The sequence below is a fragment of the Lates calcarifer genome, linkage group LG1, assembly GCF_001640805.2.
Source record: "Lates calcarifer isolate ASB-BC8 linkage group LG1, TLL_Latcal_v3, whole genome shotgun sequence".
Classification (NCBI taxonomy): Eukaryota; Metazoa; Chordata; class Actinopteri; family Centropomidae; genus Lates; species Lates calcarifer.
Window position 1 is genome coordinate 3,029,520 of NC_066833.1, and position 27,103 is coordinate 3,056,622.

The window sequence follows — 27,103 nt, forward strand, 5'->3', positions numbered from 1 at the left end:
AGGTCCGTGCGCGGTTCACGAGACCATAATATACTTTTAAAATATTATGGAACTTTTTCTCCCCCTTAAGCCTCTGACTGAACGCATTTATATTTCTGTCTATATGTGTACCGATATACATATTTGTTTTTTGCAATCGTCTTTTAGTCCTTTCTTTGTAGGTTCCTCATCGTTGAGAAGGTTCTGTAGGGTTCTGTAGGTTTGGGGGTTTTCATGTTCTTCCTGTGCCTGCGTGGGTTTCCTCCCGTTACTTTCCTAACAGCAGCATTCTGCAGTCTGTGTGAGCCATGGTGTTGTATGTTTTAGCAATACACTAGTTTGTTAGTATCATGCAGGGGTCCATGGAACAGAGCCTCTGTATGAAGTGACTGGTAACATTTCTTTGTCAATAAAAAACTAAATTAGAGAGAGAGAGAGAGAAAATGACTACAAAGAGATTTTTAAAAAGCATGATCAGAGTCAAGCGTCTTTATTTATAGACAGTGGTCTAGTTTCTTCACTAAAATTCTGAGAAAAATTGTACTTTTTCCTCAGTTACATTCATTTTACACACACTACAGACAGACTTTATCTAGAAAACATCTGATCAACATATAATGTGATGTGTTGCCATAAAGTTCAAAAACTGGCTCCACATTAGTTGCTTATGCTAAGAGAAACTTCACCCAGCAGTGAAGTAGCATTGTATTATGGGACTGTAGTTCTGTAAAGGGCAGTACAGGGAAGATATGCTGTCACTGAGATTCACAGCGTTTTCACAGATGATGGAATAAACACACCCCTAGGATATGGGTGATTCACAGCAACAACACATGAGGTTTCAATTTCAAGAGAAAAAAAAAATATGCAGAGACACAGTTCATTGCCCCAGGACATAATGTTTAAACGTGTGTGTGTGTGTGTGTGTGTGTGTGTGTGTGTGTGTTTGTGTGTCAGTGATAGATAAAGCACAGAGCAGACCTCTCTGTCAGATCACAACTTCTGAACTTGCAGTGCAGACTGGTAACACCTGGAGGACTGATCCCAGATATGAGGCTCTACGCCTGGGCTGGAGCGCGGTGTCTTGTGCCCGTCCTGGTTCTTCTGACTGTCCTCTATGTCAGAGCAGCCAGGGAGAGACACTATTACATCGCTGCTGTTGAGCTAGACTGGAAATATGACACACAGAGGTAGGATACTGGTTGAGGATTTGTGATATTAAATGATAGCAATAGGTGTCAAAGACTATTTTTACATTTATTGTGAGAATAATATTTGGCAATTATGTTATATTATATTTTTGTTTCATTATTAATTTTCATTTAAAATTCTGTCCTCCTAAGCTAATCTAAGAAGTCTGAACTAGCATTCTCTTATTGAAGTTGTTTGTACTTTGTAAAAACAGTCCAGTCTGTCCTTGTTTCATTTCTCTGTCAGTCTGTATTTTCATATCTCCATATCTTGTTGATATGCAGTGCTTACTGTGAGTAATTCCTTTTTCTAATGCACTGATTCATGTTTTGTGTTTTTCCACCATTCCTCAGGTCTGGTCCCACCTATAAGAAAGTGGTCTTTCGGGAGTATGAGAAAGACTTCAGGCAGGCTAAGACTCATCCCTCCTGGTTAGGTAAATGCTGTGTAGGGTTAAATGAATGCAGACTGTCTGGCTGTAATAATGAAGAAAACCCTTTTCCTGTCTTCAGATTCACTTGTCACACAGATAGAAACATTTATTTCCTAATTTTCCAGAGGGGAATTGTTATGCACGTAACTCAGCAGGTTTCTCAAAAAGAACAGTATTTTGAAACTAATTAGAGAGGAAATTAAGATGTGTTTAACTGGTACATACTAGAAAGTACCTGCTGATTTATGTGTGTTATTAAATCAAAATAACACAATATGATATAATATTTTTACACAGAGTACAAGAAGAGTGGCAAATAAAAGAAAAACAAGAGGAGATGCATAAAGAGAGACATAATAGGACAATAGAGGGTTTGAAGAGTATTGAGAATGGCCTTCACAGTCAAAAAAATCTCAACTCACCTATGGGAGATTTTGGCATCAGCTCTCTCCACCACCATTATCAAAAAATGAGTAAATATCTTTTGGATGAAAAGCGTTCCTCCTTCCAGTACAAAGGCTTACAGAATCTGTGGTAAGGAGTATTGAAGCTGTTCTCGAGGCCACAAGACAAAACCAAAGACACTGTTCTTCAGGCACTCTTATAGGTGGAGCAAGGAGGTAGTAAAAGTCTTTAGTATTCAGTCATGCATATACTTCATCAGAAACCTGAGCTTAACCTATGCATTCTTTTTATATGTAGGGGGATACTTCAGTATATCACCTATCTATATAGCACAGTTTGTGAAGGACATACTAATGTCTCACTTCCCTCTATTCTTACAAACACTAATAACTCAGTAAGTACTTATTAACTGACTGATTTTTATTTTCTTTCTAATTTGTAAAAAAATGCATGGTTTTTTTTGTCTAGGAATGTTAAGACATAACAACAGCAGGGAAAGTAACAGACAAAGAACTGCCAGAACTAAACCAGACTAAATATACTGTATATCATGTAGTATTGCATTGAGGTACATTACAACACATGGACCAATGATGAAATTGCATTTGCTGGTCAATGACAGTGAGTGAATCAACAGTAATAACACAGAAAGCCAGTAATGAGTCATTATGAAATGTCATTACTTGTTCTTGCGTGTCATGATGTGCAAAAACATATGGAAGTGTGGTGGGTTCCATATAACTCTGTTCTTCTCTGTAGGTCTAGTTGGACCCACGCTGAGGGCAGAGGAGGGGGAGATGATTGTCGTCACTTTCAGAAACATGGCGACCGGAGCACATAGCGTTCACCCACACGGGGTGGCTTACGGGAAACAGTCAGAGGGTGGGTGCAGTTGACTCCGACAGCTGTGGCAAACCTGATGACGCCCACTATAACTCAGTGTGTCTGTTAGGGTCACAGTGGGTGCTCTTGATGTTACTCATTCTAATAATTACACAAGACTGGTCAACACAACAAACAGCTTTGTTTGTCTTTTTCTAAAATATTAACCAGGACAGGCAGATTGTCAAAGTAGACGGTACTGAAGTCCAACAGGTTACATCTCTAAGCCCCCGGAAATCACTGTCTGTGTCCTCATATACAGAGAGAAATAACAAGATATTAGTGACATTACGGATTTAGGAAATTGAGTCTAAGTGCTCCTTAATTTGTATTTAATGCAAAAGTCAGAGTGCAGAGGAATTCAAAATTGAAAAGAGCCTGCAGGAAACTCATCATTAAGTCTTCATTATTTTTGGGACTTAAGCAGAATGTCATGTCCCAAATTTAGTTAAGAAAGTCAATAATCTCCTCAGACCCCTGCACAGCCATGGTATTTAATTAATTTGACCTCCCTAACATGATACTAGTCATTCATAATGTAGAGATTTTGTTCTCATTCAGACTGAATGCATTTTTGCAGGAGCCAACTACTTTGACAACACATCACAGAAAGAGAAAGAGGATGACGTTGTGCAGCCAAACAGTGAACATGTTTACTACTGGGAGGTGACGCCAGAGGTTTCTCCGCAGTCAAATGACCCCACCTGTCTGACCTACACCTACATCTCCCACCAAAATGTTGTCGAGGACTACAACTCAGGCCTCATTGGTGCCTTGCTCATCTGCAAGCCTGGTAAGCAGTAAACTGTGGATATGTCTTCAATTTTGTTTGATAGGGGGAAAAGCACAAAATGTCAACTGCTGTTGCTTGGAACTGAACTGGTGAATTATTTTTGACCTCTCTTTCCCTCTCTCCTATATTCTCTCTCTTTCCAGGCAGTCTGGATGAGCAGGGGGAGCAGATTGGCGTCCACCAGGAGTTTGTGTTCCTCTTTGGGGTTTTTGATGAGAAAGAGAGCACGTACAAAGCAAGTGGCCACGCCATCGACAACCATGTAAAATATACCATCAACGGATACACAAGGGGATCGCTACCTGGTTAGTCAGTCACTTAGACAGTAAGTCAAACTGTCAGTTAGTTGATCAGGTATCCTAAGTAATTTAAATATCCATCCATTACCTATACCACTTATACTTTGGATCTAAAATGTTAAAAAAAAAAAGTACATAATGACTATGGACACTACTTGCTGCTGGCAGGTGTACATTAAACAGAGCTCAGTACACCACAGACTTAGTTCTGGTTGATAGTTAAACCTCTATTCTAAGTCAGTGTGCAAAGTTAATTAAGCAGTCAGTTTAACACCATGTGACTACAAAGACACTTAAAGTAAAATGGATCATGTCTCACTTAATGAGTACTGGGCTGAAACTAAATAAAATAAATATTTTCATTATCAGCTAATTTCTTGGTTATTTTTTGACTAATCATTTAGTGAATAACAAGTTGAGGAGTTTTCTCTGCCCAACAGTCCAAAACCCAGGTCAACCTGAGGTGTATGGATATAACAAGTACTGGCAATCTTATCTTTATATACCAAAACATCTCAATGTGAACTTAATCATCACTTCTTTACTTTTTCTTTGGAACAGAGGAGCTTTGCCCATGATGTATTAGTTTAATCTTGTGATTCACTACGTTTACTTTTTTCCACTGTTGCTTATATATACAGACCTATGGTGAGTGGTGCACACCCCTGTGTATGTGGTGTACAGTCAGTGAAAAAACATTCACCAGGTGCCGTGCATAAACAAATAACTCAAAGATAAAATACACAAAGTGACCAGCGGTTTCCTCTTTCTTTCCAGATGTCAATGTGTGTGCTTATGCCTCTGTGAGTCTGCATCTGGTGGGTATGAGCTCAGAGGCTGAGGTGTTCTCAGTGCATATGAACGGGCAGGTGCTGCAGCAGAACGGCCATAAAGTGTCATCAGTGGGGCTGATCAGCGGCTCCACTGCCACTGCCAGCATGGTGGCTGTTCATACAGGCCGCTGGCTGCTCTCTTCACACATCTTTAAGCACATTGAAGGTACATGTTTCTCTATGCTCTGATATGAATCAGATCCATCATTAGATTTTACTAATGTAACTAAATGTAAGTTTTCTGCTCTTACAGCTGGCATGCAAGGTTTTGTGGAGGTGAAGAAGTGTGATGAATTCAAGGCACCTCGGCGATGGATGACTGTTGAGCAAAAAAGACATAGCAGGGAGTGGATATACTACATAGCAGCTGAGGAAATTGTCTGGGACTATGCACCTAACTTGCCTGAACATGTTGATGAGTAAGCAGCATTTACAGATACATTTAAATACATTTAATACATACAAACTAATCAGACATCCCTCCTGTGCTGCAATTTGTACGTCTTTGTGTTTAAAATTTTCCTCATTTTAAATGAGCTGAAATTAATTACTATGTTTACTGTGAAATGAAGACTATAACAGCACTGCTAATTAGTGTATCTCTTCCCAGCAAAAAGAAACATTGTGTTGTGTTTTGTATTAGTTATAACCATGTAAAATTAAATAAAACCTCTTGCCATTTTATGCAGGGACTTCAAGTTCCAGTACTTGAGACAGTCATCAACACGCATCGGTCAGAAGTACAAGAAGGCAGTGTACACTCTGTACAAAAATGAGTCATTCACTGAAAGGTTGGAGACCAAGCAAAGGAAAAATGAGCTTGGCATCTTGGGCCCAGTGATCAGAGCACAAATCAGAGATGTTATCACAGTAAGCTCATATTCTTTTGAAATCAGTCAGTTAGCTTTTCTCTGTAAATGCTAAGCTAAAAGAGTGTGTCATAAGGTTTGGTCTAAAACTTTGATCACCTATAGGACTATAGACTCTGAAAGCTGCTTTGTCTTAGTTCTGGCCAAGGGAACAGTGTTTGAAAGGGATGCATCTTAAAAGCATGTCAGGCAATTATTTATACAGTATTGTATATTGTATGATTTAAAATCAGAAAAAGATTAAATTATATTCTAAAACTATCGGGCACCTAATGAGGAGGTGTTTCCGTGGTATCATAAAGTCAACGGCTCTTCAGTGAAAAAAGGAAAAAAGTATCAAATTAAAGCTGAAAGTCAGCATTTTATAGTCAGTGGAATTTCAGATAAATGGCTGTGATCACAGAGCATCATTTAAGATTCTTTAGAGACTGTGTGCCTTCACACATCCTCCTGTGCTTTTACAGATTGTTTTTAAGAACATGGCGTCCAGGCCTTACAGCATCTATCCTCATGGACTGACAATAGCAAAGTCAGAAGAGGGAGCCAACTACCCAGAAGGAGGTACTGAGTCTCTCCTCACCATAAAGCAAATTGATGAAACTCTATGTGCTGTGGATTGTCCACTCTGATTTGTCTCTGATTATATAGTATACAGTTACAGTATATCTGATGGCGTATTTTGTGATGTGGTTGCCAGGAAACCAGACTCATAGTGTTCAGCCAGGTGAGACATACACTTACACGTGGAGAGTGGTTGAAGAGGATGAGCCTTTGGAAGGAGACCCCCGATGTCTGACGCGGATGTACCACAGTGCAGTGGACACGCCACGTGACATCGCCTCAGGACTGATAGGACCGATCCTCATCTGCAAGAGTCAGTCCCTCAATGTCAGGAATGTGCAGGTAAAAAGCGTCTTCAAAAATGTTCTTTAAATCTAAGTGGATAAATATAAATGGATGAATAAAGGTTTTGTTTTGTTTCTACAGCTGAAAGCAGACAAGGAGCAGCATGCCATTTTTGCTGTGTTTGATGAAAACAAGAGCTGGTACTTCGATGACAACATTCATCAGTACTGTGATCGAACCAAAGTCAACAAAGCAGACCCGGACTTTTATAAGTCCAATGTCATGCACAGTAAGTTTTGTCATAATCAGAAGCAGAAGCTCATCCTAAAAGACATGAAATAGTCTCTCTGTCATTTATTCATTCACTTCATCTGCCCATTAGATGACTAATATTCATGTGCATGTCCTTACAGCAATTAATGGTTATGTATTTGAGAGCGGCCCGCTCTTGGGCTTCTGCAGCGGTGAGGTTGCAACATGGCATGTTTCAAGCGTTGGAGAACAGGACTACATCCAGACAGCTACATTCTATGGCCATACATTTGAGCTGAATGAGCGGGGAGAGGAGTTTCTCAGCCTCTACCCCATGACTGGAGAAACCATCACTATGCACATGGACAACACTGGTCAGTCAGAGCTTACTGTGCCTTTTTATGTCAGATTGTGTATTCTGTATCCAAGTATTCTCAAGATATTTTTAACTTAAAAATAAAAAAAATACTGTGACACACAATGATATTGCAGCTATTGATAGTTAATGCCACCATCTTAAGATTTTGTATGTAAAAAGTAAGAACTTTGTTTTCTTTAAGTCTTTCACAGATTATTTTTGTGTGTCTCTCTTGAATCAGGTGTTTGGCTCTTGGCTTCTCTGAATTCCCATGAGACAACCAAAGGAATGCGTGTTAAGTTTCAGGATGTTGAGTGCTTACGTGACTACCAATATGAGTACCCTGACTATGAAATGGCAACAAAACCAGTGTTTGATGTGTGGAAGCCTCCAAGCTTGGTTGATATCAAGAAGGAAGAGGAGGTGCCACAAACTGTAAACAAAGCGCCAGTGCAGGTTGATGATTACACCTTAATGTTTGCTGAAGAATTAGGTCTCAGGTCTCTGAAGAACCAATCTGTGGCCTCAGACATGGAGAAGCTGGACCTCTCTTTCCTCGACTATGATGCTATTAATGTGCCTGACGGAGATCCAAAGAACACCTTTAATTTCAAGGATACAAAGAGTAAAAATGAGACCTCTGTTCCAAACCCAAATACACCAAATGAGACATTATTTTCGAACTGGAAAGAGGTTGATGAAGTAAACCTTACAGTGGTTACTTTGCTGAACCAAAGCAACAGTGAGAACAGAGCAGCAGTGTCCATGCTGAAAACAGAGAACACAACCATCTTTTATAGCCCAAATGTATTACTAAAGAATGACAGTTTAACTACTAATAGCAGTGCCTCTCTAGTCATCTCAGATCTTGATAATCATACTGTGTCTGACACACAGAACACAACAATTCAAAATGCTACAACATTACCAGTTGCTGGAAATGTATCAGAGATCACCAATTCTACGGTAACACCACAAAAAACTACTAATCTAACTGTAACATTACCTGTAAATGTAAGTTCCTTCTTGGAGACTGAAAGAATTAACATAACCCTGGCTGGGGATACACAGACTTCTGTGGGCACAATCTTAGCACAGGACTCTGAGGAAAGACTCACCAGAGGGGATGTATTCTCTTATTCTGTGCCTCTATCCAATTCCAGCACCACCAGTCTCCACAGCAATGTGTCTGTTGAGAATAACACAGCAGTTAACCTGGTTAATGTGTCAGCAGATGCAACAAACCATTCACTGTCTACCCCAGCAGCTGATGTTGGAGAGGTTAACACCAGCAGCATAGACAGTTCCAACTTGACCATCTCTGAGTTGGAGTTGGAGAGCACAGACAACAAAACCAGTGATAATGACTCTCTGAGCACTGTAGCAGAGCTCAAGCACAGACAACAAATGAATTCCTCTGAAGTTGTGACTAATCCAGCTTCCAACTTCAGCCTTGAAAATCAAACACATATATTGCTTGAAAGCGGGCCCTTACAAAATGTCACAAAGATCAACTATTCAAATACATCCACATCAAATGCAACAGGGGAGATTAGCTCAGAGAGTAGGGAGAACATCACAGCTCTTCTTGGTGTGTTGAACCACACATCTTCCTCAGAAAGTTTCTCCAATGAGACTGTGGTTTCAAGTAACCAATCCCTCTCCAACAGTGCAGTAAAAATTGAAAGTTCTGAGGAGCTGAGTACCTCAGATAGCAGTGAAGAAGTGCTTATCTACCTTAATGAAAACAATTCAGAGGTGATTAAAACCACCTCTGTTAAAACACAAGGCCACAATTGGACTTATGAGGGAACTCACCAAATGGTACCCATGGAGATTCCTGACCACATGATGAAATATTTTGAGAAAGAGACTCCTCAAACAACACCAGCTCCAAAAAAGAAGACCAAGATAGTGACCCTCCGACATAGACCTCAGAAGGGCCTTGGTATGAAAACAAGAAGGAGGAAGGTATACAAGCCTGTGGCCAAGAGTGGTTTACCATTCTCTCCTCGAGGATTCAATCCAGTCATGACCCCGCGTGGGTCACGACCCAGCCCACCAAAACCTTTCTCTGATGAAGAGGAGCTCATTAACATGCCTGTGGTCATTGGTGTGCCCCGGCCTGATTTCAGTGACTATGAGCTGTATGTTCCTGGGGATGAACCAGATCATCTAGGGTTGGATGACCAAGATGTGAAAGCAAATGAGTATGAGTATGTGTCTTACAAAGACCCCTACAGCAATCATGAAGATATCAAGAATCTCAACCTGGATGAGACCGCCAAATACTACTTAAAATTCTCAGGCCCAAACACCAAGACTTATTTCATAGCTGCAGAGGAGACTGAGTGGGACTACAGTGGCTATGGACAGAGGTAAACTCAAAGATTGCAATAAGAAATGCTCATATGACTGTTCAAATTTACTGGAATATTGCACAAGATGTATAGTACATCTATAAGTAAAAAGTTAAAATAAGGTTGTGTTATCACCTCAGGAGGCAAGACAAGTCACAACTCAACAGCCGACAAACTTCGTTCACCAAGGTGGTTTTCCGGAGTTACCTGGATAGTAGCTTCCGCACACCTGAGATCCGTGGAGAAATAGATGAGCATCTAGGCATTCTGGGACCTGTCATCAAGGCGGAGGTTGGACAATGCATCATGGTGAGACTGCCAACTTCTGTATGTGTATTTATTTTCTGTGTGAAGGTTTCACTGTCATCATTTTTATGTTTCATGTATACATTTTAGCATTTACAACTAATTGTTGCTTTCTGTAAACCTTGTGTCTGCAAATATGTGCTCAAAGGCATCAGGCATTAGCTTATCTTAGCACAACGATTAGAAATGGGGCTGTGCCCAATCTAAATCTAATACAATCTGATTACCAACATCTTCAAAACTCAGTTATTAACTCACTCACATCTCACTTGTTTGATCCAAAACAGTTTGTGATTTTATTAGGGTTATGTAACAGACCTACGGTAATCTTGGCCAGGCACAGCTGTTTCTTCCTAATCTAGTCTTGGTGCTAAACTAAGCTAACTAGCTGCTTGTGGTAGCCTCATATTTATCACACAAACTTGACAGCTGTATCAGTCTTTTTGTCTGACTTTATGCAAGAAAAAGAGTAATTTTATTTTCCAAACATTCCAAATAATCGTGTAAAGCCATAATCACCCAACCACAGTTTTTTTTTTACTTGTAGGTGGTGTTCAGGAACAATGCCAACCGACCATACTCCATTCACGCAAATGGGGTTTCCTATACCAAGCAGACAGAGGGCCTGTCCTATGAGGATGGCTCCAAGTACTGGTACAAATATGACAATGAGGTTCAACCCAATACCACCTTCACATATTTATGGAAAGTCAAGGATATCACTGGGCCACTGCCAGATGAGTCAGACTGTCGGACCTGGGCCTACTATTCAGGTGTTAATCCTGTGAGTGCCTTGTACTTTAATCATTAACTAAATATAAGTTTACTGTGGCAAGAATTGAAAAAATGCTATTTACAAATACAAATTAAAGCCATTGTGTCATTTTTTTTTCAAATACAAACTTATGCCATCAGAATAAATTGATGATAATACATATTCTAGACACTGGAGCTTTCAATTAAGATTAAACTAAATAGGAAACATTAAACCATATGTTTGGGTTCAGAAAAGTGAATGTGTTTACATTTTTAAACTAATATTAACTAATATTTAACCTAGTCTGTGCTCCATCTCTTAGGAAAGGGACATCCACTCTGGCTTGGTTGGGCCTTTGCTCGTGTGTCGAGAGGGCACCCTGGACAAGAACTTAGTAGACATGAGGGAGTTCATGCTGCTGTTCATGACTTTTGATGAGTCACAGAGTTGGTACTATGAGGAGAACCAGGAGAAGATATTGAGGAAAAGTCGAAGGAGATTTTTGGACTCCAATTTCAAGGAGAACCTCAAGTTCCATTGTAATGCATTATGTACCTTCAACTAGTTTAAAATGATAACTACCAATTATATAGCATGCTAATTTCCTAATTTCATATTGTTATCTCAAAACAACACAGTATTTTGCAGTATCTTTTCACCTGAACAGAAATATGAATGAAAATGTCTTCATATTGTTTCCCTAGCCATCAATGGCATTACACACAACCTAAAGGGCCTGAGAATGTACACCGACCAGCCCGTGCACTGGCACCTGATCAACTTGGGTTCTCCCAAAGACTGTCAGAGCGTCCACTTCCATGGCCAGACGTTCCTCCACAAGAAGACCACCAACTACAGACAGGCTGTCTACCCTCTGCTGCCTGGTTAGCACAGTAATGTTTGTTTGTTAAGTGAATTCAGAATAACATCTTTTACTGCTTCTCTGTGCTTTCAATTTTTGAATAGATGTCACACTATGCAGTATTTGGATTGACGATACCTTTCAAAGTATGCAAAACAATTGTAATGCTGAGAATTTCTAATGGCTGTTTGATGTCAGTAATGTAGCAGAGACAGTGTCAACTTGACAAACTGTATTTGCAGGGAGCTTTGCTACTCTGGAGATGTATCCATCCAAACCTGGCCTGTGGCAGCTGGAGACAGAAGTTGGTTTCACCCAACAGAAGGGCATGCAGACCCTCTTCCTGGTTCTAGATAATGGTATAAATGAAAAGAAATGCTTTAGCCTTCAGAGTATGATTTTCTAACTTCACTAACATAACGTTATGATGTGTTTTAATATTAAGATATTACTTGTATGTCTCTTCTAAGACTGCTACCATCCACTGGGTCTAGAGTCAAGCAGTGTGAAAGATGACCAGATCACAGCAATCAACACCAGAGGTACTTATACTTCTTCCTGTCTGCATCCATTTGTTTTGGCAACAAAGATGCTGTGGTTCTTGTAATCACAATGCCTTGTGAAATTGTTGCATAACTATTGCAGTAAAGCTGTATAAGCAAAGACCTCACCAGAGTAATAACAGTATTTCCATCTTTGAAGGATACTGGGTGCCCCATCTTGCCAGATTGAACAATCAAGGTAAATACAACGCATGGAGCACAGAGCAGAGCAACAGCTGGATTCAGGTATGTGTTGTGGGTCTAATAACTCTATATTTGCATATGTGCATTTGCTTTCTATGTGAATACAATACTCTATCTGTGGACTTCTCCCCCTACAGGTAGACTTCCAGCGGCCAGTTGTGATCAGCCAGGTGGCCACCCAGGGAGCCAAGCAGCTGTTCCAACACCAGTATGTGCTCAAATACTTTATCTCCTACAGCACCGACCGCCGGAAATGGATCTACTATAAGGGTGACAGCAGGGACCTGAGAAAGGTGGGGGGAAGTTTAATCAGTGCAATGACCTACAAATCAAGAGAGAGGTGTGCAATCACCTCTTTATTTCTTTCTGTCTGTGTCTCTCCCTCTTTCAACAGGTATTCACTGGGAACCAGGGAGCCTATGACACAAAGAAAAACATCTTCTTTCCTCCTTTGATTGGACGCTTCATCAGGTTCCACCCCATCAAATGGAACAATGCGGCCACAGTTCGCTTGGAGTACTATGGCTGTGAGCTTGACGGTAAGGTGTTACTGTATGTTTGTGGATTTGGGCAAGTCAAAGAAATGTTTTAAATATCTGTTCATGAGTTTGTACATTGTTCTCTGACCATATAACTTTGTGTGTACACTGTTTTTTTTCGAATAACACTGCATTTCACTACAAGATTATTCAAATTGTATGATACTCAGTAGGCACATCCATTACAAGCTGCAGATTTACCTTGTAAAATGGTGTCACATCATTTTTTTAAATGAATTCATCAGTTCATTTTGTGACATTTCTAATCTCCTGCCACAGGTTGTTCGGTGCCTCTGGGGATAGAGAGCGGACTCATAGAAGACAAACGTATCACTGCCAGCTCCACAGCCTCCAGCTGGTACTCTGGACCTTGGATACCCTCGCTTGCACGCCTCAACAAACAGGGCACCATCAACGCATGGCAGGCTAAGGTACTAATTCTACTGACTGAATACACTCAAATTTATAATGAAAATCAGGTAGGTGTTCTTCTAACACAGGATCTGGATGACCTGCTAGCAGTATGCACACAACCACAGCCTTGAATTGTGAATTAAATAGCACACATGTTCCTCCAGTGGTTCATAAATGTATAAACACACCAATCTACAAACCTTTTATCTCTCTGTTCCCTTCCACAGCATAATAACATGAACCAATGGCTTCAGGTGGAGCTGCCCCATGTTAAGAAGATCACAGGTATAATAACACAGGGAGCCAAGTCTCTGGGGACAGAGATGTATGTCATGTCCTACATTCTCCAGTACAGCGACAATGGGATACACTGGAAACAGTACACAGATGATGAGGACCACCCATTCAAGGTGAGCAAAGTCACATTGAGACTATAACTATATGAATCTGTTTCCTTTGACCATAGTAGAGAAGTGATTCTTAACAATATCTCTCCTCTCTCTCATCAAATTCAGACTTTCTCTGGAAATACAGACAACAACAACCACGTGAAAAACTACATCTACCCTCCAATTTTCTCACGCTTCATCCGAATCATCCCCAAAAGCTGGATGAGTTCCATCACCATGAGAATAGAACTACTAGGCTGTGACTTTGAGTGATGCACATACTCACACAAATCCATACCAAATTATGACACGTCAACCATGTTCATCTACATGCAAACTGAAAAAACACATGTAGTGTCTGCTCATGCACACAGTCAATACATAAAAATACACAGCCTTTACGTGCAGGTGTAAGCAAACACATACATACATTTATTAAACTCATCATATAGCTTGTGAAACTCGTCTGCTCATAAATCAGGACTACCACTGGGACATTTCAGTTTCTTTCTGTCCATGTTTGGATGTTGCAGCCAAGTAACATATATAAAAATAATAGGGCATTGCAAATTAGTCCTGGCTATACATGTTGCGGTTTGTGGTATTGGTTCATGCCACAGAATATACAAATAAACATTACAATAAATTTTATATGTATATCCCCTGTTTAAGACAGTGATTGTTGAGTGAACTCATTGTTAAGTACAGTAAGTGTGAGTAATTTTGTTTGTCAATAGTTTTATATATTGAAATACTAGTTTCATTTTTAAGCTGATATGTTGCATTTTGTCCATCAGAAATGAATAGAATGTAAATATGTAAGTAGAGATCATGTAATTTATTTAGCAATAAATATGATTACCATTCTTATTTTCAGTGTCCAGCACAGTGATGTATGAGTAAATACATGAATGCATGTTGTTTGCAAATAGAGAGTTTTGGTATCCCAAGTATGAGTATATGAACACTGATATCTTCTCGTGGTGTCTTGAAGGTATCACTTTTAGCACCTCTGCTGAGGCCCAGGCCCATCGTTAAGTAGCACCTATAGGCCAGAGTCAACAGACACGTGCAGCTGCAAACACATGACATGTTTATCCATTTGCTGATCATGTTAAACTGGGCACTGGAGGTGTGAAAGTCTCAGCATGGCTGTCCTGCCTGCTACTGATCTGTGAACACATTAACTCACAGATAAGCTTTATTGGCCTGCCAGCTGTCTGGGGCTTTGGGAAAACTGATGAAAAACAGCTGTTTGTCTCAGAGTAATTTGACTATGGGAATAATGCAGATGATAATGATGTGACACTTTACTGTCTGGGAATTCTCTCATTGCACAGGTCAGAGCTGGTTGAAGTTTAGTGTCGTTCACAAGCATTTTAACGAACCATCCAGTTGAAGGCCTTTTAAACATAAAGACAAAAACTTTGAATCTTAGTGCGCTAAGATTGCTTTATCAGTGGCTGTTTCCAACTGTGAAGCTAAACTGTTTCTTTTGTTGAACATTTTGGAAAAATTATCCATCCCTCTGCTCTGATTCAGAGGTTCCAGACATCAGATGCAACTATGACTCTGCACCACCAGATGTCGCTCAAACTTCATCTTTGCAGGAAATCAGGCCGAGACAAAACATTTTCATGTCAGTCTGATGAGGCTTTGTTTGATGGACATCTTCCTCATATGATCAGTAGAGATCATGTGATACAAAACCAGGTGACTTACAGCACTTTGAAGAGCTGTGACAGTTCTGAAATGAAAATGTGACAGACAACTTGAAACATGCACCCTTTTTAAACATGTAATTAGAATTTTGATGTTGTAGCTGGCCAAGGTGAAGCTATGATCACATGAACTATTTTACATACTGTTGGATAACTTTAACCTTTAACTTTTGTAAGCTGATTAATTATTAACAATAAAACAGTAACAGCAATATAACTAGTCAAACAAATGTACTGGAATAAAAAGTACATTATTTGCCTCTGAAATGTGGTGAAGGAGAGGACTTAAGTAAATGACGTAGTTATTTTTCAGACCATATTACATGCTATTAGAATACTTCCTGGCTGCATTTCACTGTGAGACAATCATGAAGAGTCCGGAAAGTGTTGGCTCCTAAGTGGTCTGACTGTCAGTGACTCACAGACTGGCCTCCTTCTGTCATGATCTGCCTGGTGATAAAATATGAAAAGCATTTGGTCATGAATATAAATATCTGTGTATTACACCTCTGCCTGGCAGGAGACACACAAGTTGTTTACAAACATACTTTTATGAGAGAGGCGGCAGGGAAGTGTAACTCCAACCGGGAAAAGTTTTATTGGACTTGGACACACACACACACACACACACACACACACACACACACACACACACACACACTCCCCTCCCATCTCTGGTTCGGTCGTCACCGCCCACACTGAGCAGGGCTCGTTAAAAAGCGGCAGTCCTCGGGCTGTAGGGTTAGTTCAAGACCCTTTAGGAGAGTTGCAGACAGGAGGACTCTACACTGAGGGACATAAATACAGACAGTACTGGATAATCTAAAACCCGATTACTGGAATCATGAAGTCTCCAAAGCTTAAACCTCAAGGTAATTTGTTTTCCATCCTGTGTTTATTTTAATCAGTAATAACAATGAGACTTACTTTGCATTTATTGTCACATATATTGTAGGCTCAAACTTATATAAATAACATTCCTGCTGTAAGAATTTAAATACATTATTCAATCAGAATTATCATATGATTCTGCATTTATATTGTTTATTGCATTATATATGGCAGTACCTGTCACATAACTGTCCTGTCATATCATTAGACCACATTAGCTGGTCTGTTGTTAGTCTCTGGCTCAGCTGGAACCCTAGTTGCTCCAAAAAGAGGCTCTCATTAATGTTATTATTATTAATAATAATATTATCTTCAGCGAAGTTAGTCAACGAGGACGACCTGAACGACGTGCTGTGCGAGTTCGACGCGGTGATTGAAGACTTCAAGTCGCCGGTGGAAAAGCGTCACTTCAGGTACGACGAACACCTGAAGACCATGAAGAGGAGGAGCAGCGCCAGCGTCAGCGACAGCGGCATCAGCGACTCGGAGAGTGAGTTGAGATCAGTGCTGGTAAATGTTTGGGGAGCACAGTGAATTTGTTTTCCTAACGTGACGAGAAAAAAATGGTCAAATCTTGTCTTTGGACCTATGTAATCTGACCGTCTCTAAAGTCTCCCATTGGTGCAGACTGAGAACTGACACCTGAGACTCCAGAATGGAGATCAGGCACTGTCGAAATGATATAGTTATGGTATGAATGTCATCTGTCACCTGTGGCTGATGGTCTGAGGGGGCTCTGTCCACTTAACCATAAGGTACAGTCCTGTCTTGTTATCAGAAGCTCATGAACTTTGTCTCATGCTGCTTCTCTCCTGTTTCTCCACCTCCACTGCTCTGTAATGCCTTCGCCCTGTATGCAGGATTTTATCATGTACAATCAGGAGGGCAGCCTGGGTGACTGTTGCACATGCATGCACGCATGTATGCCCGCACACACAATACCATGGAGATAAAGAGAGAGAAAGAGCAAAGAAAATCCTTGATCATGGTCCAGAGATTTTGGGTCAGATTAAGCTACTGCTGCATATTTTGGCAGCACACCTGCCCCCATATTGTGTCTGTGTCTCTAAAGTTTTATTGTCATACATTACTATATTACTCTACCATACAGTGTTTTAAAAGGCTGCTTCCCCAGCTGCAGAACTGGCCCCAGGCAGACTCCAACCTAATGGGACAGCCTCATGTGCTGACACTCAGAAAAATATGTTTCAGGTCCCCATGAGTGAAGATAGTTTCCCAAACATGTGTGAGTGGGTTGGGATTTCCAAGGAGATGTGAAAAGATCGTTATGGTGATAGGATTTCTGGAAAGGCGATCTGTGGAGCTACTTAAGTGTGCAGAGAGGATGTCCAGTTAACTGCAGACTGCACCACCCTCAAGTTACATGCAGATAGACTCCAGAAAGCAAGTCAGGCTCTAGTGTTTTTAAAATGCATGTGATAAGATCTTCTTTTTCCTCTGAGAAAGTAATTTGGGAGTTTCATAGTGACTGAGGTTCCAGTGGTTTTGTCAGTGTATCATCAGTGCCCCACAATGTGCACCAATCCAGCTGGACTTTATGTAATTATCACATTACCACTGAGGATATTGCAATAAGCAACATCAGTGATGAAAACAGAGGGCAGGTGTTTGAACCTGTGTCTGTGGCTTGCTTTGCAGAAGGGATCAGATTCCTGTGCAAGCTCTGTCTTCTCCATGGCAGTCAAATGAAGAGGGACCTGTCGACCTATTGTGTTGTAGCCTGATGGATGGATGGACTGTTGAAGGAGCAGATAAATGACAAAAACTGTGCACAGTGGTAGAGGTCCATTCAGAGTGTGAGGGAGAGAGAGGCAGAGGGAGGAGAACAGGGAAAGTGTGAAAGCTGATGACAGTAAAAGAGCAGAAATGAAAACTGAGAAATTAGAGGGTTTAATGTCCAAGTCAAACAGTGATGTTAAGGCCCCAGCTCTGTGTGTGTGCGTGCGTCTGGGTGCTCCCCGTTGTGTGTAGCTTCTCCTGTCTCACACTGTGTGTTGAGTGCTGAGTGGTGGGAGTGGTGCAGGTCAGAGAGGGGAGAGCAAGTAAGTGGTTGACATCTCAGCAGCTCTGCAGAGAGGAGTGAGAGAGACGTGAGCTTTAAGGCTTTAAGTGCTGCCTAATCTTCTTTTTATCACACATACTTACTTCACACCCACACAGATATCATTATCAGTGAGGTTGATGCTTTTACCAAGCAAACCAAAAATGTTTTCAATAAATAAACCCCCATACACAGGCTAAATAAGATCTTGTAGTGCAAGAACCAAGCTGCGAAGAAGTCTGTGCTTCTTCTTTCCTCGCTCTGCCTTCATTTCTTACCAGATAAACAAACTGTGAAAATATTTTATGTTATGTGGTGGCTTGAAATATGATCTGGCAGAATCAAAGTGGCCATTATATCATTTATGTAACCCTCTGTGTAGAGATTTGGTATCAGAGATAAATCTTGCTTGAGAGGAGTCTCTGCCTTTAGAGACGTCTCTGTTCAGCAGAACGTGTTATATAGCTGTCACTGATCACTAAAATGGAGATTTAGTTGCTGAATTATGGTCACACACTGTATTATTTGCTCTGGAGTTGTCCAGTGAAGCAGAGTGGAAACTTTTGCTGGTAGAAATGCAGAGAAGTGATCATTTTCGCTCAGGGGTCAGAACTGGAGTCAGCGTACATTTTTTTTGTCTCAGTTTGTGTATACAAGTGTCTGTCTGTGCAAATACAAGCACATGCATGTGTGTGACAGGCCACAGAGGAAGGTTGTCATTAGAGGAGAATGCAATGATTACACACTGAAGCTGCTCCACTGACACAGATCAGATTTGTTTGTGTGTGTTGTGTGGGGTACATGAAGAAGTGAGCTCTCACCTAATCTAATAACATTTGTCTGTGTTTTGTCCTCTCTCTCTGTCTGACAGGTGCAGAGTCGCTCAACAGAAACAGCTTCAGCTTCAGTGACGAGCGGTTGAACTCCCCCACTGTGCTCTCCCCTACCACCACCTCACCTCCTCTTATGTCACCAAAACGTGAGTTACACCCCTCACACTTGGAAACACACAGTTTTGACTTTCTGTAATGCAAAAAAAAGTGCTACAGACAGATCCAGACTTCAGTAATGACACATGGGTCAAAGTGAGATAAATTACAAAGTGGAAATCATTTAGTGGAAGACACAGAGGACATGCACAGAACCATCAGCCTCCTGTCTGCTGTCTAATGATGCTTAGAGTAGAACTCCTCACTATCCTACACTTTGAAGTCTGAGTCTCTGTCTCCTTGTCCCTTGCAGCCAAACTCGGCGACACAAAAGAACTGGAGGACTTCATCGCTGACCTTGACAGGACATTAGAGAGTAAGTGCTAATGCAACCTAGCTGTCAGAAGCCTTGATTAATTAGCCCGTGTGCTGGCGCCGCTTGCTACTTGGAATTAACAGGCGTGTTTGTTCCCCACATCAGCTGTGTTAACGACCACTCATAAAGTGACACAGGAGTGTCACTCCTCCCTAGGTTAGAAACCTAGGGGGGAGTGACAACCAGTGTTGTGTCAGGACTGTGAAGGAGTTGGGGCATGGTTACGTGGACCATGAGGCCTCTGGGGTTTCACTGGAGAGAAGGGCAGCGTATCCCTTTTCACTCTGTCACTCAAAAGTGCCTCTACCAACACCATGCAATTTTCACACACACCACATAGCACTGTAAACTCTGGGTTTTCTATTTTGGCCCATCGTTTTCTTCCCTTATCCCTTTGTCATGTATATATATATAACACATCAGAGACACAGAAACCCAGTGAATGTACATGCATGAAACTGTCACCTGAGAACGCAACAGGGCGTCATTTAGTAGCTCACAGAACGTCATGGGTAGCAGACATCCATGGCTAATTTGTGTTGGACCGCTTCTTTACTATGGGGCATGTGAGTGTTGGAACTTGCATCAGAGTATGAGGAATGTCTGCTGGTGCAAACATGGGCTGAAATTCCAACTATAAATGTCAGGAATGGAATGAGACAGAAGTAGGAGTTGAAACACTTTCCTTATTTCCATGGTTTTTCCCTCCACCGCCCTCCTCTGTTCTGTGTTTGGCCACTGAATGTCCGTCTTTCACAGCTCGCAGGCGTCCCTGGACAGGACCTGGACATTCAGTCAGGCAGTCAGCCAGCCCCATGTTAGCCCTGCAGAATAACATGTTTATTAGGGCCACTGCTGTTTACGATGACCTGTCTGTAAAACTAAATGCCCGCTGCTCTGAGAATAGAGGCAGTGACCCAGGAGCCAAAGAGTCCTGTTCTAATCAGGTCTGTCTCTCTCCGTCTGTTCTTAGGCATGTGACACGGAGGCTCAGAGTCATCTTGGAGTGTAGCCATGAGAGAGGGAGGGAGTGGATGTCTGGACTCCCCTTGAGCAGCTAACATGCACCTGCCCCCACACTGAAAACCACCCAACAGGATACAGCTGGATGGCACAGCAGCTGCCAAGTGGCTCCACCACGGCATCAGGTCTAGCCAGCGCTGTCCAAAAGTTAATCTGGCAGTGCTCTACTAACTAAAGGCCACCTGGCTGCTGGGCTGTAAGGACCGCAGGAAGGGTCAAAATTAGCATTGTAGGGAACCGGAGGACAAGAATACTCAGCAGCCATGAGGTAATGGACTCCATGAGAAGTTGTGAGGAATGACAACATGGAATATATGCTACAAAGAGTCACTGGAACATTTATTGTCAGAATCACAAATCACCCCACCACACAGACCAGGTTACACTCCCTCATCCAAAACTTGAGCTGGAAGAGTATTTAAAAATGGCTTTTTATAATAGAAATATATTTGTAATTTTATAGAGCTTCTTATTGTAAATTTATCTGTCTCTTTTGTGAAATATATTTTTGTATCTTATGTAAATAATAATTGTTCCAAATTCTATTTGCCTTGGTATTAACAGGACAGTCAGATTAAGATTTGACACTCATTGACTGGAATAAAGTTGGTTTCATGTTTAAATGTGAACTGAAAACTTAATCCACTTGGGAAAAAACTGGAAAGCAGTATGTGTATTTAATACAGCTAATGCCTGCCAGAGACAATATTAAAGTCTGAAATATTGTTCTTTTAGTAACACATGCCTCCTCTCTTTATTTTTGACTCAAAACTTTTGCTCTTCTGGGCTTCAGTCAGGTGCAGTCAGTGCATTTCTGTTTAGCGTTATACACTCTAGTTTGCTTTCTCTCCATTGCAGCCTGCCTTTGTGCTGGACTTTCTGCTATATACAGCATAGAATAACCTACCTTTCATTAAATGCAGTGGCCTGTTTCACATAGAATTTTCATTTTTTTCAGTGTGTGTTGTGTAGCAAAATAGAAAGTCCTTATATCTATAATAAAATCAAACCACACAAGTAGGTATTGATTTCTTGCAGAACTGGTGGAGCACAGTAGGTGTAGAGCTGCTGAATCGGAGCAGTCACACAGTGGGAATCTTTGAATGACAGCAGACTCCTCACCACCACGGCACTTTATTAACCCACCGACATCAACACCACTTCCCTGCTCTGTCCTTCTCTCTGTCTCCATGGGTTTTTCAATGACCTGCTGATCTCCCTCCCAAATTTCAGCTTCCTCTGTAGGCCAACACAGTGCTGCAAACACAGGCAGGCAAACGGCAATGAGAGATACATATATTTTCATGGTATGTGGACGGAGTTTTCAACTGCAGACCACCAAAGAAACTCAGAGACTCACCAAAATAGACGACATGGAATAGTGTAAGAAGAGGTAGGACATTCACTTCCTCCCAAGAATGTGAACTCATACATGCAACAACACACAGACACACACACACACACAGAAATAGATATTACAAGTCTCTTTCCTTCTGTGCTCATTAATCAACCACTCAACAAAGCAGGGACTTATGTAACTTATGTAGCAACACAGTCTATTTGCAGAGGTGGAGTGAGACATGAGGGTGTGACCCCTTTCTGGCCCGGCAGCAGGTGTGGCTGAAGAGGCACCCCTCCGTCTGCTGGCCACCAGAGGTCAAAGGTCACTCACTATGCTTCTATACTGGTTCTGTAGTAGCAGTGCAGCAGGTGCAGACAGACCTGGGACCACAATCAAATGAGATCTGTTCCATGCACTCCAGCAATTTAGTATTACAGTTTTATACGGTTTGGTGATTGGCAGGAGACAGATTGTAAAAAGAGGCCATCCTACATTTTCTATAATACAATCCTCCCTGTCTGGCAGAGGCATTATTTAAAATTTCATGCTACAAATTGATAACACAGGCTGTCTGTTAAAAGGTTTTAGTCTGCTCCCCAAGGTACCCCTGCTGACATCACGTCAACATCCTCCGGGTTATTTTTCTACTGAAGAAAGCTCCTCTAGAGCCACAAACGTCACTGCAGTTTTCATGGGCTTAGTGGTTCTTCTCATGACCAGTAAAGTGATTTTCATCTGTGAAATCGCTGAAGTGCCCCTTAAAACTCTGGTGATCTTAATGTGGTCCTCTGTCCACACTTTGCTGGTAACTGCTTGTAGAGGGAGGGATTATGCCGCTCCTTTCCTTCAGTCAGTTACTGATCATCTGTGCTGCAGCCTTTGATTTTATTTCACATGATGCCTTATGTTTTGAAGTGTTCACATGAGACCACAGCTGAAAGTCCCTCGCAGCTGTGCATGGCTGCTGCTCACAGTCTGTGGATCCAGCCAGTACTATTACTGCATGCCAGTCCACTAATCTGATGGCAGGAAGCTGGCATGAAGACCTGTCTCTGTGTTGTTTCTTCACTACAGTTGGCACAGGGAGGCTGTGGGCACTGTCCTGCTGAGTCCACCTATCTGCACTGTTCTGCACTATGGGTATGGTGTTTGGAGGGCTCCTGCCTCAGGCTGGGCAGCTGGCACTAATCTGAGAGACCATGTTGACACAACACATGATCCCCTGAGGACAGGCGGGTGGGGGAGTTGGGTGACCTTTCTTCTAAAACAACCTTCCCCCTTGGGCATCTTTTTGGCAGCCTGGGTCAGTCCTGTAGAAGTATTGGCCTTGGCAGAGGATAGAGGATAAGCCAGTGTAGGCACAGGGCTGGAAGTGTGGGAAAGTAAGAGTCAGGGAAGATAACACAGTGAAGAGGATGGATGGATGGATGGAGGACAATAAGGGAACACAAAGGGAATAGGCCAGCAACAAGGGCCTTTAGAGGCAGAAAGCTAATGTGAATGAGGGAAGGAGTGGACTGAAAGACAAACATGTTAAATCTTGTAACTACGTCTTTACATCAAGATGGATTCCCATGGGAGGCCCCTCAAGGCTGCTATAGTGCTGCTTCTATGAATAGGCTGGGCAGAGACACACAGATGTGTGTCCACATCACAAAGAGACAGGAATACATAGAGCCAAATATCAGGTTCAGCTTTCCACCATGTCTTCATATCACTGGTGTCCAGATGTCCCCACAGAGCGAGGAGAGAGGAACATTAATGAGTGTGTGTGTGTTGGTCTGTACATATGTGTATTTGTACATGTTAATGCTATTTTGTAAGTGTGATGTGTGGGATATGCAGTACATATACTGTAGCTGTGTATAGATGTTAGCTATATGTTTGTGTGTCTGTGTCACTGAGTACATGGATGTGAACCTGTTCTTTGCCCATATGTGTGAATGGGAGTCCTGGCCCCTAATTCAATAAGTACATTTGCATTGGTTAAAGGTTTTTCAGTGTTCAGTGGTTGAAACTCTAACAGAAAGGGTTCAAAAAGATTATTAGAAGTATGGCAACCTAGTAATCTGCCAGACTCTGAATGTTCAGGGATTTTGGAGATGAAAAGAAGATGAAAGATGCTCTAAAATTATATTAAGGTGGATTTTTAATTGCAGCACTTTAAAAAGCAGAGGCTTCAACCACATTGGAAAGCAACATATTAATGTTATCCACCAAAATGGGTACAGTTTTAACATTTCATATATGTTGAATAGATGTATATGCTTCATATGCAGACAGCAGCCTGTACTAAGGATCTCTGAGCTCATTCCTTGCCAGTGACAAGCTTTAACCATCATGACAGAGTCCAGACTCACTCAAATGAGGATGACAGGCAGGTTCAGCTGTCCTGGGAGTCATTATTACTGCCTCCGTCTGACTCATACAGTCCCTTAAATTGCACATCCATTATGACATCCATCATTACTATCACAGTGACTTATCTATGACCTGACTGACAGCATTTATGACCTCTCCTGAACCGAAGCAGCTGTACTGCCTTGACCCACGATAATATCTGTCTCAAAATGTAAAACCAGCACATTGGGATGAATTATTGGATGGTTAATGCTTGTTAATGCTAATAAACACACCTCCTCGTGTCCATGTCAATATTATATTTGAATGGTGTGAGTATGATGGAATTTAGCCTCTTCTCCACCTTGAGAATTAGATCGCACTGCTCTAAGCAGGCAGATGATCCACACATAGTTCACTCACTGAGTCTGAACAATGTGTGGGTGTGTTGGTGCTGACAGAGCAGTGAATTTACTGCTGCAGACGTTAGAGAAAGCTCAGAGACAGGTGCTAGATGGTTTTCTAAAGACTCATTCCTTATGGGAGAAACGTGACGTGAAGTTTTGGCTCGTTTAGTAACTAAGAAACAATGTCGAATGTGCACACTGGAAAAGAAGATTAACATTTCAAAACTGGACAAAACATAACACAGGGTGTTATGACAACAGAAAAAAGTCTGGCAGTTATGTAATAGCAGTAATCATCCTTTCCTCTGTTCCACTTGCATCAGAAGGTTAGACTGTTCTTTTCAGAAATGGGTAAATGGATGAATGGGTATCTTCTACTGTGGGCACTCGTGGCTGTAGAGCGGATCAACCAGTAATCATAGGTGTTGTGCCACCACCCAATAATGGACAAAACTTTAAAGGGATGTAAAGCAGGTTGGAGTATGTGATCAAAAAGTGATTATCATAGAAATATTAATGAAACAGAGAAACATTAAGCTCAGAAATTCAACAAAAACAACTTCAACCATAGCTGCCAAAAAAAAAAAAAATATCTTCAGCCTCACCACAAGCTGCCACCTTCTCTACTCCTATCTGACCACTAAATGGCATTTTACCTTCTCCTCCTGCTCCTGCTCCTAACTGGAACATACCACCTGCTCAGGTAAGTGTGGAGGTGAACTCCACAGAGAGTTTTTCTGTTACAGCTGACAATCACAATCTACTATGAGCACACAAATTATTCATTAGTGTACAAAGCTCAACTGCATTTGTCAAAGAAATAGTTTTACCCGTCTTCCCACATCTTAACAATACCCAGTCCCTCTCTGCTGAGAGGACCTGATGATGCAAACCTGTTTCCACTCTCCCTGATTGAGCAGCTGATCACAGCTGACACTGATGAAGTGTCCTGAAATAAAACACTGAATCCAAATATAAATACATTAGGAGAAATGTAAGCAAATTTAAAATGTATGTAATCTTTGAATGACTCCATCTGACATTTAAACACATCACATTTATTTAGTTTATCAGTTTCTTCAGGAGCCTAAATGTGCTCATGTCCTGAAGGAATTACAGTAGCTACAGGTTCCCATATTGTAAATACATGTAGATACTCAAGTCATAATTACTTCATCATTATTTCCCTGACAACACAGATACATTTATCCTGGTATCAAATATGCTTCACTCTACCTCAATCCACAGTCATGTCATTGGACAGCAGAGTCAGACATATAAGGGTTAAAGACACAATATATTGACAAAATAGCACATTATCAATTAGGATTGGATTTCATTATCTTAAACAGACTTAAACTGACAAGTTAATGCAGATAATGTAGTAATGCCCCATTAGCTATTGGCACACCATCAAATCCTCTTGAATACCAGCATGATAGTTGTTGCTTTGCCTTGGTTAAAGCAATAAAATGCTCAGATTTTACCACCCTATGCAACAGCTGAATTCATCCATGAGTGAAGGAAACCTAGGAGAAATATCTGACAAACTATAAAAAGAAATGCATTTGCCAATATCCAGTAGGATGAGTGCTGAATCAAAAACATCTAATAGTAGTTGAAAATAGATCCACACACCAAACATCTCCTGTTAAAGTCTGAGGAAGAGTCTTGGGTTTGAATCACCAAAACAGCAAATAGAAATCCTTAAACAGGAGTTATTTGGTGTGTGGTTCAGTTTAGACTCTCACAGCACTTGGTTTAGGTTAGTGAGAGCAAAACCAGCATCTTTCACTAACCTTAACCAAAGGGTTTTTGTTGCCTAAACTTAACCACAGACAGATCTCTGGATGTGAACCCAGATCTCTTGTGGGATGATTGTGTTCTTTGTAAGCCCATCATCCACTTCGATGTGCCTCCTTACAACTCTGCCTCATTTATTCGCTTTAATGGAAGTTATCTAACTTGCATGCTGCACTTTTCTTTTTTTTTTTACTGAATATAGTATATAAAGCCCCTCACTGCTGAGAGGACCTAACAATGCAAACCTGTTTCCCCTCTCCCTGACTGAGCAGCTGATCTGCCCCCAACAACTGAAAACATACGTAAGCTAATTGAAAATGTATGTATGTATCTTTGAATGAATCCATCTGGCAAATGAAATCAAACACTTAGATGCAACATTATTGCCACACATTATTTTACTATTCATTCTGTCTTGAGCACTACTCAAGTACAGCAGCATTGCAGGTTTTCCACGTGGCTGTAGCAGAGCACGAGCAGTGGGACATGAAATGGGACAATGTTGGCATATGCTGAGGAGAGGTGGCGATAATACTGGGCTTTGGGCCTGCTGAATCCCCAGCCAGTGTTTAGACACAGCTGTCTCCCTTGGCTTCTCTTAAGTCAGCCTGCACTTCCTCTGAGCCTGGCTGAGTCAAACTGGAGGGATTTATATGAGGAGAAACTGGGACACTGGTGTGCTGGAGTACAGCATTT

General features: G+C 41.4%; 2 protein-coding genes across 4 annotated transcripts in view; both read left to right on the forward strand.

Annotated features, from left to right (window-relative positions):
• The first annotated feature begins 950 nt into the window (after positions 1-950).
• On the forward strand, positions 951-14,383 carry f5 (coagulation factor V). Its single transcript, XM_018697311.2, has 25 exons — positions 951-1,169; positions 1,524-1,606; positions 2,768-2,890; positions 3,471-3,683; positions 3,827-3,988; positions 4,760-4,981; positions 5,069-5,234; positions 5,505-5,685; positions 6,149-6,245; positions 6,382-6,587; positions 6,672-6,819; positions 6,944-7,156; positions 7,382-9,518; positions 9,641-9,809; positions 10,354-10,590; positions 10,886-11,102; positions 11,268-11,447; positions 11,668-11,784; positions 11,896-11,967; positions 12,128-12,213; positions 12,309-12,464; positions 12,566-12,710; positions 12,990-13,141; positions 13,352-13,534; positions 13,640-14,383. The coding sequence occupies exons 1-25, from the start codon at positions 1,030-1,032 to the stop codon at positions 13,784-13,786; spliced, it is 5,952 nt and encodes a 1,983-aa protein (XP_018552827.1). The 5' UTR covers positions 951-1,029; the 3' UTR covers positions 13,787-14,383.
• Positions 14,384-15,974: 1,591 nt separating this feature from the next.
• The window catches only part of rgcc (regulator of cell cycle), a 31,664-nt gene continuing 20,535 nt past the window's right edge, over positions 15,975-27,103 (forward strand). The window contains exons 1-5 of one of the 3 annotated variants that reach the window (XM_018697345.2): positions 15,975-16,106; positions 16,442-16,615; positions 19,059-19,166; positions 19,430-19,492; positions 20,466-21,253. In XM_018697345.2, coding sequence (XP_018552861.1) covers positions 16,079-16,106; positions 16,442-16,615; positions 19,059-19,166; positions 19,430-19,492; positions 20,466-20,473 — 381 coding nt within the window. In that variant the 5' untranslated portion in view covers positions 15,975-16,078 and the 3' untranslated portion in view covers positions 20,474-21,253. Of the gene's footprint in view, positions 16,107-16,441; positions 16,616-19,058; positions 19,167-19,429; positions 19,504-20,465; positions 21,254-27,103 lie in introns of those variants that run through there. The other 2 variants (XM_051076645.1, XM_018697344.2) reach the window with 2 other exon arrangements.